The following is a 13520-nucleotide window of genomic DNA, read 5'->3' on the forward strand; positions in this document are numbered from 1 at the left end:
CACTATAACTGACTCAAATGCATTCCTTTTCATGGCTGAGTAACATTCCATTGTTAATATGTACCAAAATTTCTTTATCCATTCATCTGTCGATGGACATCTAGGTTGCTTCCATGTCCTAGCTACTGTAAATAGTGCTGTAATAAACACTGGGGTACATGTATCTTTTTGAATTATGGTTTTCTTAGGGTTAAAGTTCCAAAATATAAAAGCAACTCATGCAGCTTACTTAAGAAAAATAAACAAGCCAATCAAAAAGTAGGTGGAAGACTTAAAACAGACACTTCTCAACAAAACTGGTTCTTTTGTATAAGCAATTAGAGAAAGTAAGCTTGTTAAAATATTTTTTTTTCCTTTGGAATTCTGACTTTGAGAGAAAACACACCTAGAAGAAAGCGTGAAGTTAACTCTTACTATGTCCTTGAGATACAAACACAGCCCACTTTTCCTGGGACTTTGCCCTTGGATTAATTAGTAGAACTTCAAGCCAAGGTTGAAAAAAACAAAAATGCAAAGAGGCATTTTAAACCTTGAGTAGAAACTGAGAGATCTCTGTTAGTCTGGATTTATGTATGTCTCCAGTACATGTCTTTGTCTTTGGATAATATTGCTGAAGTTAATCTGTGTGGATCACAACAAATTGTGGAGAATTCTTGAAAGAGATGTGAATACCAGACCACCTTACCTGCCTCCTGAGAAACCTGTGTGCAGGTCAAGAAGCAACAGTTAGAACCTTACATGGAGCAAGTGACTGGTTCAAAACTGGGAAAGGAGTACATCAAGGTTGTATATAGTGATCCTGCTTATTTAACTTATATGCAGAGCACACCATGTGAAATGCCGAGCTAGATGATTCACAAGTAGGAATCAATGTTTCTGGGGGAAATATCAACACCCACAGATATGCAGATGATACCACCCTAGTGGCAGAAAGTGAAGAGGTACTAAAGAGCCTCTTGATGAAGGTGAAAGAGGAGAGTGAAAAACCTGGCTTAAAACTCAACATTCAAAAAACTAAGATCAGTGCTGTTCAGTTCAAGATGGCAGAGTAGCAGGATGTGTACCCATCTCCTCCTGCAACACCACAAGAACTGCAACTAGCTGTTGATCAACCATTGACAGGAGAATGCTAGAATCCACCAAATAAGATACCCCATGTCCAAAGACAAAGAAGAAGCCACAGCAAGATGGTAGGAGGGGGCACAATCACTATAAAATAAAATTCCATTCCTGCGGGGTGGGTGACCCACAAACTGGAGAACAATAATATCAAAGAAGTAGTCTCATTGTCGTGAAGCTTCTGAACCCCACATCAGGCTTCCCAGCCTGGGGATCTGACAAAAGGAACGGGAACCCCCAGGGAATCTGGCCTTGAAGGCCAGTGGAATTTGTTTGCACGACTTCCACAGGACTGAGGGAAACAGAGACTCTAATCTTGAAGGGCACAAACAAAATCTTGCAGGCAACAATACCCAGAGGAAAGCAGCAGTGACCCAGCAGGTGACTGAACCAAAATTACCTGCTAGGGTTGGATGGTCTCCTGTGGAGGGAGGCATGGGTTGGCAGGGGCTCACCACAGGGACCAGGGCCCTGGCAGCGCATCAGGTTGGGAAGGTCTCCCTTGTAATTCACCATTAATGTTACCATAGACCCCATAGGAAACAGAGGTCAAATTGCCACATCCGTTGGGTCATCAAAAAAACAAGAGAGTTCCAGAAAAACATCTATTTCTGCTTTATTGACTATTTCAAAGCCTTTGACTGTGTGGATCACAACAAACTGTGGAAAATTCTTAACAGATGGGAATACCAGTCCACCTGACCTGCCTCTTGAGAAATCTGCATGCAGGTAACGAAGCAACAGTTAGCCTTGACTAGATGGACCTTTGTTGGCAAAGTAATGTCTCTACTTTTTAATACGTCTAGGTTGCTCACACCTTTTCTTCCAAGGAGCAAGGGTCTTTTAATTTCATGGCTTAGTCACAATCTGCAGTGACTTTGGAGCCCCCAAAAATAAAATCAGCCACTGTTTCCCCATCTATTTGCCATGAAGTGTTGGGACTGCATGCCATGATTTTAGTTTTCTGAATGTTCAGCTTTAAGCTGACTTTTCCCCTCTCCTCTTTCACTTTCATCAAGCAGTTCTTTAGTTCTTCTTCACTTTCTGCCATAAGGGTGGTGTCATTTGCTTATCTGAGGTTATTGATATTTCTCCCGGCAATCTTGATTCCAGCTTGTGCTTCATCCAGCCCAGCATTTCGTATGATGTTCTCTGCATACAAGTTAAATAAGCAGGGTGACAATATAAAGCCTTGACATACTTCTTTCCTGATTTGGAACCATGTCTAGTTCTAAATGTTGCTTCTTGACCTGCATAACAGATTTCTCAGGAGGCAAGTCAGGTGGTCTGGTATTCCCATCTTTCAGAATATTCCACAGTTTGTTGTGATCCACAGAGTCAAAAGCTTTGGCATAGTCAATAAAGCAGAAGCAGATGTTTTTCAAGAACTCTCTTGCTTTTCTGATGATCCAGTGGATGTTGGCAATTTGATTTCTGGTTCCTCTGCATTTTCTAAATCCAGCTTGAACATCTGGAAGTTCACAGTTCACATACTGTTGAAGCCTAGCTTTGAGGATTTTGAGCATTAACTTCCTAGAGTGTGAGATGAGTGCAACCGTGTGGTATATTGAATTCTTTAGCATAGGCTTTTTTGGGACTGGGATGAAAACTGACCTTTTCCACTCCTGTGGCCACTGCTGAGTTTTCCAAAATTACTGACACACTGAGTGCAGGACTTTCACAGCATCACTGTTTAGGATTTGAAATAGTTCAACTGAAATTCCATCACCTCCACTGGCTTTGTTTGCAGTTATGCTTTCTAAGGCCCACTTGACTTCACATTCCAGGATGTCTGGCTCTAGGTGAGTGATCACACCATCACAGTTACCTGGGTCACGAAGATCGTTTTTGTATAGTTCTTCTGTGCATTCTTGCCACCTCTTCTTACTATCTTCTGCTTCTATTAGGTCCACACCATTTCTGTCCTTTATTGAGCCCATCTTTGCATGAAATGTTTCCCTGGTATTTTTAATTTTCTTGAAAAGCTCTCTAGTCTTTCCCATTCTGTTGTTTTCCTCTATTTCTTTGCACTGATCACTGAGGAAGGCTTTTTTTTTATCACTGCTTGCTATTCTTTGGAACTCTGAATTCAAATGGGTATATCATTTTTTTTCTCCTTTGCCTGTAGCTTCTCTTTTCTCAACTATTTGAAAGGCCTCCTCAGACAGCCATGTTGCCTTTTTGCATTTCTTTTTTTGGAGACGGTCTTGCTCCCTGTCTCCTGTACCATGTCACGAATCTCTGTCCATAGTTCTTCAGGCACTCTAGCAGATCTAATCCCTGAAATCTATTTGTCACTTCCACTGTATAATCATTAAGCAATTTGATTTATGTCATACCTGAGTGGTCTATTGGTTTTCCCTACTTTCTTCCATTTCAGTCTGAATTTGGCAATAAGGAATTCATGATCTGTGCCATTGTCAGCTCCCAGTCTTGTTCTTGCTGACTGTATAGTGCTTCTCCACCTTTGGCTGCAAAGAATACAATCAATCTAAGTTTGGTACTGACCATCTGGTAATGTCCGGGCTTCTTCTGTGTTGCTGGAAGAGGATGTTTGCTATGACCAGTGTGTTCTCTTGGCAAAACTCTGTTAGCCTCTGCCCTGCTTCATTTGGTATTCCAAGGCCAAATTTGCCTGTTACTCCAGGTATCTCTTGACTTCCTATTCTTGCATTCCAGTCCCCTATAATGAAAAGGACATCTTTTTTGGTGTCAGTTCTAGAAGGTCATGTAGGTCTTCACAGAACCGTTCCACTTCAGCTTATTTAGCATTTCTAGTTGGGGCATAGACTTGGATTACTATGATATTGAATGGTTTGCCTTGGAAACTAACAGAGATCATTCTGATTCCTAAGATGTCGATGTTCACCCTTGCCATCTCCTGTCTGACCACTTTCAATTTACCTTGATTCATGGACCTAACATTCCAGGTTCCTATGCATTATCGTTCTTTACAGCATCGGTCTTTACTTCCAGCACCAGTCACATCCACAAACTGGGTGCTATTTTAGCTTTGGCTCCATCTCTTCATTCTTTCTGCAGTTATTTCTCCATTGTTTTCCAGTAGTATATTGGGCACCTACCAACCTGAGGAGTTCATCTTTCAGTGTCCTATCTTTTGCCTTTTCATACCGTTCATGGGGTTCTCAAGGCAAAGATACTGAAGTGGTTTGCCATTCCCTTCTCCGGTGGACCACGTTTTGTCATAACTCTCCACCACGACCCATCCATCCTGGGTGGCCCTACATGGCATGGTTCATGGTTTCATTGAATTAGACAATGCAGATGGTCAAAAAACATGAAAATATGTTCAACGTCACTAATTATTAGAGAAATGCAAATCAAAACTACAATCAGTTATAACCTCACACCAATCAGAACAGCCATCATCTGAAAGTCTCCAAACAATACATACTGGACAGCGTGTGGAGAAAAGGGAACCCTCTTAACACTGTTGGTGGGAATGTAAAACTGGTATAACCATTACAGCGAACAGTATGAAGTTTCTTAAAAAACTAAAAATATAATTACCACATGGTCCAGTAATCTCACTCCTGGGCATACATCTGGAGGAAAGCATATTTTGAAAAGATACATTCACCCCAATGTTCACTGTGGCACTATTTACAACAAGTAAGACATGGAAATAACCTAAATATCCACTGACAGAGGAATAAATAAAGAAGATGTGGTACATATACAGAGTTGAATGTTACTCAGCCATTAAAAAAGAGTGAAATGGAAGTGAAGCAAAAAGCAAAGGAGAAAAGGAAAGATATACCCATTTGAATGCAGAATTCCAAAGAATAGCAAGGAGAGATAAGAAAGCTTTCCACAGTGCTCAGTGCAAAGAAGGAGAGGAAAACAATACAATCGAAAAGACTAGAGATATCTTCAAGAAAATGATGGGCTCAATAAAGGACAGCAATGGATGAACCTAACAGAAGTATAAGATAAGAAGAAGAGGTGGCAAGAATACACAGAAGAACTATACAAAAACGATCTTCATGACCCAGGTAATCACGATGGTGTGATCACCAACCTAGAGCCAGACATCCTGGAATGTGAAGTCAAGCGGGCCTTAGAAAGCATCACTACGAACAAAGCTAGTGGAGGTGATGGAATTCCAGTGGAGCTATTTCAAATCCTAAAAGAAAGTGCTGCACTCATATGCCAGCAAATTTGGAAAACTCCGCAGTGGCCACAGGACTGGAAAAGGTCAGTTTTCATTCCAATCCCAAAGAAAGGCAATGCCAAAGAATGCTCAAACTACCGCACAATTGCACTCATCTCACACGCTAGTAAAATAATGCTCAAAATTCTCCAAGCCAGGCTTCAGCAGTACATGAACCGTGAACTTCCAGATGTTCAAGCTGGTTTTAGAAAATGCAGAGGAACCAGAAATCAAATTGCCAACATCTGCTGGATCATCAAAAAAGCAAGAGAGTTCTAGAAAAACATCTATTTCTGCTTTACTGATTATGCCAAACCCTTTGACTGTGTGGATCACAATAAGCTGGAAAATTCTGAAAGAGATGGGAATACCTGAACACCTGCCCTGCCTCTTGAGAAATCTGTATGCAGGTCAGGAAGCAACACTTAGAACTGGACATGGTAAAACAGACCAGTTCCAAATAGGAAAAGGACTATACATTGTCACCCTGCTTATTTAACTTATATGCAGAGTATATCATGAGAAACGCTGGGCTGGAAGAAGTACAAGCTGGAATCAAACTGCCAGGAGAAATATCAACAACCTCAGACATACAGATGACACCACCTTTATGGCAGAAAGCAAAGAAGAACTAAAGAGCCTCTTGATGAAAGTGAAAGAGGAGAGTGAGAAAGTTGGCTTAAAGCTGAACATTCAGAAAATGAAGATCATGGCATCCGGTCCCATCACTTCATGGCAAACAAATGGGGAAACAGTGGAAACAGTAGCAGACTTTATATTTGGGGAGCTCCAAAATCACTGCAGATGGTGACTGCAGCCATGAAATTAAAAGACGCCTGCTCCTTGGAACAAAAGCTATGACCAACCTAGACAGCATATTAAAATGCAGAGACATTACTTTGCCAACAAAGGTCTGTCTAGTCAAGGCTACGCTTTTTCCAGTAGTCATGTATGGATGTGAGAGCTGAAGTATAAAGAAGGATGAGTGCTGAAGAACTGATGCTGCTGAACTGTGGTGTTGGAGAAGACTCTTGAGAGTCCCTTGGACTGCAAGGAGATCCAACTAATCCATCCTAAAGGAAATTAGTCCTGAATATTCACTGGAGGGACTGATGTTGAAGCTGAAACTCCAATAGTTTGGCCCCCTGATAGAAGAGCTGACTCATTTGAAAAGACCCTGATACTGGAAAAGATTGAAGGCAGGAGGAGAAGGGGATGACAGAGGATGAGATAGTTTAGTTGGTTGGCATCACTGACTCAATGGACATGAGTTTTAGTAAACTCCAGGAGTTGGTGATGGATAGGGAGGCCTGGTGTGCTGCAGTCCACAGGGTCACAAAGAGTTGGACATGACTGAGCGAGTGAACTGAACTGATACACACTACTATGTATAAAATAATTAACAAGGACCTACCATATAGCACAGGGAATAGCATCCAATGTTCTGTAATAATAACCCATGTGCGAAAGGATTCTAAAAAAGAACTATAAATCAACTATACCCTGAAAAAAAATAAAAATTTTTGAAAAAATAAGAAATTAAACCTATTCACACAAAAATGGCCAGTTTCCTGCATATAGTGTAGTGTACCTTACTGATGCACCCTAATGGATCACAGCTTTGTCAAGATGAAGGGGCTTGTTAAACTCAATCAACCTATGAGCTATGCCCTGCAGGACCACCCAAGACAGATGGGTTATGTTGGAGAGTTCTGACAAAACGTGGCCCACTGGAGGAGGAAGTGGCAAACCACTCCAGTATTCTTGCCGTGAGAACCCCATGAACAATAGAAAAAGGCAAAAAGATACAATATCAAAAGATGAGTCCCCCAGGTTGGAAGGTGTCCAATATGTTACTGGGGTAGAGCAGAGGGCAATTACCCCAGATTGATAGCTCCAGAATGAATGAAGCAGCTGGGCCAAAGCAGAAACAATGCTCAGTTGTGGATGTGTCTGGTGGTGAAAGTAAAGTCCAGTGCTGTAAAGAATGATATTGCATAGGAACCTGACAAGTAGGTCCATGAATGAAAGTAAATTATATGTGGTCAACCAAGAAGTGGCAAGAGTGAACATCAACATCTTTGTAATTAGTGAACTAACATGGATAGGAACGGGCAAATTTAATTCAGATGACCATTATATCCACCACTGTGGGCAAGAATTCTAAAGAAGAAACGGAGAAGCCCTCATAATCAACAAGAGTCTACAATGCAGCACTTGTGTGCAATCTCCAAAACAACAGAATGATCTCAGTTTGTTTCCAAGGCAAACCATTCAATATCACAGTAATCAAAGTCTATGCCCCAACGAGTAATGCCAAAGAAGCTGAAGTGGAATCGTTCTATGAAGACCTACAAGACCTTCTAGAACTAACACCAAAAAAAGATGTACTTTTCATTACAGGGGACTGGAATGCAAAAGTAGGAAGTCAAGAAATACATGGAATAACAAGAAAATTTGGCCTTGGAATACAAAATGAAGCAGGGCAAACACTAGCAGAGCTTTGCTAAGAGAATTCACTGGTCATAGCAAATACCCACTTTCACCAACACAAGAGACAACTCTACACATGGACATTACTATATGATCAATACCAAAATCAGACTGATTACATTCTTTGTAGCCAAAGATGGAGAAGCTCTATATAGTCTGCAAAAACAAGACCTGAAGCTGACTGAGGCTCAGATCATCAGCTTCTTACAGCAAAATTCAGGTTTGAACTAAAAGAAAGTAGGGGAAAGCACTAGGCCATTCAGGTATGACCTAAATCAAATCCCTTATGATTATTCAGTAAAGGTGATGAATAAATTATAGGGCTTATATTTGGTAGACAGAATGCCTGAAGAACTATGGACAGAGCTTTGTAACACTGTACAGGAGGTAATGACCAAAACTATCTGAAAGAAAAAGAAATGCAAGAAGGCAAAGTGGTTGTCTGAGGAAACTTTACAAATAACTGAGGAAAGAGATGTGAAAAGCAGTGGAGAAAGGGAAAGATATATCCAACTGAATGCAGAGTTCCAGAGAATAGCAAAGAGAGATAAGAAGGCCTTCAATGAACAATGCAAAGAAACAGAAGAAAACAACAGAATAGGAAGGATTAGATATCTCCAAGATACTTGCAGACATCAAAGGAGTATTTCATGCAAGGATGGGCATGATAAAGGGCAGAAACGATAAAGAATTAACAGAAGCAGAAGAGATTAGTGGCAAGCATACACAGAAGAACCGTACAAAAAAGGTCTTGATGACACAGATAATCACTATGGTGTGGTCACTCACCTAGAGTCAGACGTCCTAGAGTGTGGTCAAGTAGGCCTTAGCAAACATTACTACCAAAAAAAAATAGTGGAAGTGACAGAATTCCAGATAAGCTATTTAAAACACTAAAAGATGATGGTGTTAAAGTGCTGCACTCAATATGTCAGCAATTTGGAAAACCCAGCAGTGGCCATAAGACTGGAAAAGGTCAGTTTTCATCTGAATTCCAAAGAAAGGCAGTGCTAAAGAATGTTCAAACTATCAGACAATTGCACTCACTTCCTTGAGCTAGTAAGGTTACGCTCAAAATCCTTCAAGGTACGCTTCAGCCGTATTTGAATCAAGAACTTCCAGATGTACAAGATGAGTTTAGAAAAGGCAGAGGAACCAGAGATCAAATTGCCAACATTCACTGAATCATAGAGAAAGCAAGGGAATTCCAGAAAAACATCTACCTGTTTCATTGACTACACAGAAGCCTTTGACTGTGTGGATCACAACAAACTGTGGAAAATTCTTAAAGAGATAGGACTACTAGACCATCTTACTTGTCTCCTGAGAAACCTGTATGTGGCCAAAAGTCAACAGTTAGAATCTTGTATGGAACAACTGACTGGTTCAAAACTGGGAAAGGAGTATAACAAGGCTGTATATGTCAGCCTGTTTATTTAACTGTATGCAAAGTACATCAGCGAAATGCTGAGCAGGGTGAGTTACAAAATGGAATCAAGACTCTCAGGAGAAATTATCAACAACCTCAGATATGCAGGTAATATTACTCTAATGGCAGAAAGTACAGAGGAACTAAAGAGCCTCTTGATGAGGGTGAAGGAGGAGAGTGAAAAAGCTGACTTAAAACTCAACATTAAAGAAAACTAAGGTCATAACATCCGGTCCCATTCCTTCCTGGCAAATAGAAGGGGAAAAAGTAGAAGCAGTGACAGATTTTTTTCTTCCTGGGCTCCAAAATCACTGCAGATGGTGACTGCAGCCATGAAATTAGAAGATGTTTGCTTCTTGGAAGGAAGGCTATGACAAACCTATACAGTGACAAAGGTCTGTATACTCAAAGCTATGGTCTTTTCAGTAGTCATGTACAGATGTTAGAGCTGGAAAAGAAGGCTGAATGCCAAAGCACTGATGCTTTTGAATTGTCGTGTTGGAGAAGACTCTTGAGAGTCCCCTGGACAGCAAGGAGATCCAACCAGTCAAGCCTAAGGGAAATCAACCCTGAAAATTCTTTGGAAGGACTGATGCTGAAGCTAAACCTCCAATACTTTCGCCACGTGATGCGAAGAGCTGACTCATTAGAAAAGACCCTGATGATGAGAGAGATTGAGGCAAAAGGAGAAAGGGCAGAAGAGTATGAGACAGTTGGATGACATCATCGATTCAAAGGACATGAACTTGGGTGAACTTCAGGAGATGGTAAGGGACAGGGAGGCCTGTCATGCTGCAGTCCACAAGGTCGCAAAGTGTTGGACACGACTTAGCCACTGAACAACAACAAAACCCTTACTGATGACATGTACACTTGTATTTTCTAAAAATATCTTCTAGGTTTAATTTCCACATACTAAAAACAAGTCACCATGAAACTAGTGATTTTTCTCTCAAAATTACATAAACTCTATAATTACATAAAATGGTGACTATGAGTTTATTTTGTAAAGAATAAAGTGTAAGCAAGTCAACTGAGAAAGAAAAACTTGTTAAACTGATTAAATGTATCAGTGACGGTCATATAATTATTTCTTCACAAACACAATATGATACCAATATCAAGTGGCTACTTAAGGCATTGAAAAAATTAGTAACATAAAAAGTGGAGAAATCAAAGTAAAAACTGTTATAAAGCTGAAATTTACCTGTTGCAGATCAACGATGTTTACCCGACCTTTAAAGAAAAGACATTCATTTAAGTTATCAGTAAGTACATACCAGCCCCAAACTGCAAATTCCAACAGATCCATGTTTTGGACATTTCAAGATCCAAAGCATAAATCTTTCTGCAATGCACACAATGAAAGTGAAAAGTGAGAGTCGCTCAGTTGTGACCGACTCTTTGTGACCCGCCAGACTGTAGCCTACCAGACTTCTCTGTCCATGGAACTCTCCAGGCCAGAATACTGGAGTGGGTAGCTGTTTCTCCCAAGGGAGGGCTCGAACCCAGGTCTTCTGCATTGCAGGCGGATTCTTTACCATCTGAGCTACCAGGGAAGCCCAAGAATACTGGAGTGGGAAACTGTTCCCTTCTCCAGCGGATCTTCCTGACCCAGGGATCAAACCAGGGTGTCCTGCATTGCAGGTGGATTCTTTACCAACAGGGCCACAGTAATTAATGTCTTCAAGGATAAGTTATTAGCATAATAAGTATCCATGGCTAAAATAGAGAGGATAGCTTATTTTCAAAGTTCCATTTGTCATATCAAACCAATAACCAGCATCAGCTGATACTGAGTTGGGCAGACCAATGAGGGTTATTTTCATCCCTTCATAATTTATCTACTGCGACCAAAGACATTATTAACAACAAAATTCAGATAAATTATTTTCAATTATTTGAAACTGGTAGGTTATCATTTATTAGCTAAAGAATATCTGTTAAGCATTTCAAATTATAGCTAGTATTTTATTAGGACTATGCACTAAGATAAAAAACAAACACCTAGGGTATATCTAATAACATCTAACAAGTTGTTTTCACAGATGCATCTATTTTAATCAAACAGTATTTAAATTTGCTCAGTAATTTCTTCATATTTCAAAAAGGCAATGGAAACAAAAACTTTTTTGTGTTTGTAGTAGCTTTTCCTACAATCTGATATAACACCATACTAAATTATTTTGTAATTTGCAAACAAAATTTAAAAAAGACATGGTATTACAGTCTTGCTTTTCAATGATCTGTAATTTAAAAGCTCTGTTCCCTTTTCATAATTATCACCTGATAACAGACAGCTAAGTCCACCTGAGTCACCCAATAAATTCAAGAACTGTGAAAAGAAACAGCTAATTCACAAACAGAACACATAACTCAAAATAAAAAATGCGATTTTGTAAAGCGACAATATTTGACTTCATTTAAATTATATAATGTTCACCAAAATCTGTTTAAAAGTATTAAGGCTGATCATCATATTAACAATTGAGAAGGGTATCCTATAACCTCCAAATCATTTATGATTTATCATTTGAAAGGTGATGCCCAGGCCCCTTTCCGAAGAACCAGAAGAAAAAACTAAGGAATTACTTACCACCTCGAACATGTAGCTCATCTCTCATTTCTTTACTAATTTGGGCTGGAGTAATATATTCCTTTCCATCAAGTGTGTGAACTACTTCTAGCTGTTTCTGAGCAATCAATTTATTCACAATCTCAATGCAGTTTCGCTCTGACAATCTGAGGGAAACAAAAGTTTTAAAAATGAATGTTACATCCAGTGCTCAATATGTTTACGGAGATGTATGACAATGGGTTTTTAAAAGGTTTGGACAGTCATTAGGTTCTATATTACAGCATCTGTATCTTTTTTCGTGTAATACTAATTCAATACATTTTTTAAAATTCTAGGGCATAAATAGGTTTACATTAACTTAAATTATGTAGTTCATTGTTACAAATCTACCGTAGATTTCAAGTTTGCTCTTTCACGCATGCTTCTAATCTTCAAATCTGAATAGAAAAGTAAGGACATGTAATTTAAGTAGAAGAAAAAACACGTCCTACTTTTGGTTCAATTTTCACTTTCGCTTCAGTTAAAATAAAAAAATTCTTTTATTAAATGCACAGTTGCCTCACTCCTATCTATAAGCTTTGTAAGCAGGACACCTGGCTAGGCCATGGCAACCATAATTTGCAACTGATAGATACACAAACACTTAAGTGTCCTCGTTTGCTAGCAGTGATACAAAACACAGCATCAGAGGATTAAAGTCTTTAGCTCCAGAAGGAACAAGGCAAGAAGTAGCCAACAGATTAAAAAGGGTTCTATTAGCATTATATGTGTTCCATAAAGGTGAAAAGCCAATTTACGGGGCTTTTTCAGGACACACCCCCCAAAACGTCAAGTGACTGGAGTCCCTAAAAATGACAGATGGAAGTAAGGCTCTGGCCTAGCACACCTACACTGGTGAACAAGAAGGCAAAATGTTTACGGAGTCAACATAGTATTTGCAGAATACTGTACTTTGGGGTTAGCCTCTCCTTTCAAGCTCTAAGCCAGGAAGTGTATAACAGGCAATGATGCTTCAAGGACTTGCTAACAGTTAAGCAAGGATCAGAGGGGTAGTCTTAGGAGTGTCACCCGCCCCAGCCGTCGAGGTGGGGTGGCCTCGTCTGCACCTGGCTGGGGCTTGGAGGGAGTGGGAAGGAATGTTCTAGGTCTTCCCCATCGAGAACTATTTCGGAAACTGCACTCCAGCCTCTGGGAGGAAGGGAGGGGGCGGGAACGCTGATAGGGGATGGGAAGGTCCGGGGTTCAGGGCCTGGGGTTTGCAGCCTCTGATCCCGGAGTGGCCACCCGAGGCTATTTAGGACTCCACAAACGGAGAGGGAGGGTCAGGCACCTTTGCGTGGCCTCTGCGAACTGCGCCCGCTGAAAGTCTGCCGCCAAACGCCTAATCTCTTCCCAGGCGTCCGCCATCTCGGCCCTATTCGCCCAGCCGCCGACGAACCACAGACACGTCAGCCTAAAGGCCGCGGGAGCCGAGGCGGAACGGGCCGCGCGGAGGGACAAGAGACTCTCCGCGACGCAGCTACGGGACGTGCGCGACATGCGCCGGAGGGGGGCGGGGCCAGAAAAGCCGCAGCCCCGCCCTCCCCGCGTCGGAGGTTTGTCCTGGGCTGTGAGATCCTTGCGCGGCTGCGGAGAGCCAGGCCTCCTCTCTGTACTGCCAGAAAGCCAAGTTGATAAAGTGTTACTTCAAGTCTTTGTTTGCATTATTCCTAATATTTTGGCGCGGT

At 40.9% G+C, this 13520-nt stretch overlaps 1 protein-coding gene across 1 annotated transcript in view; it reads right to left on the bottom strand.

Moving 5' to 3' along the window:
* UFL1 (UFM1 specific ligase 1) overlaps positions 1-13234 on the bottom strand; it is a 67823-nt gene extending 54589 nt beyond the window's left edge. The window contains exons 1-3 of the mRNA XM_004011263.5: positions 13124-13234; positions 11812-11957; positions 10423-10451 (exon numbers count right to left, since the gene is read on the bottom strand). Coding sequence (XP_004011312.3) covers positions 10423-10451; positions 11812-11957; positions 13124-13200 — 252 coding nt within the window. The 5' untranslated portion in view covers positions 13201-13234. The remainder of the gene's footprint in view (positions 1-10422; positions 10452-11811; positions 11958-13123) is intronic.
* Positions 13235-13520: the final 286 nt, after the last annotated feature.

The sequence above is a fragment of the Ovis aries genome, chromosome 8 (genome assembly GCF_016772045.2).
Source record: "Ovis aries strain OAR_USU_Benz2616 breed Rambouillet chromosome 8, ARS-UI_Ramb_v3.0, whole genome shotgun sequence".
Lineage (NCBI taxonomy): Eukaryota > Metazoa > Chordata > Mammalia > Artiodactyla > Bovidae > Ovis > Ovis aries.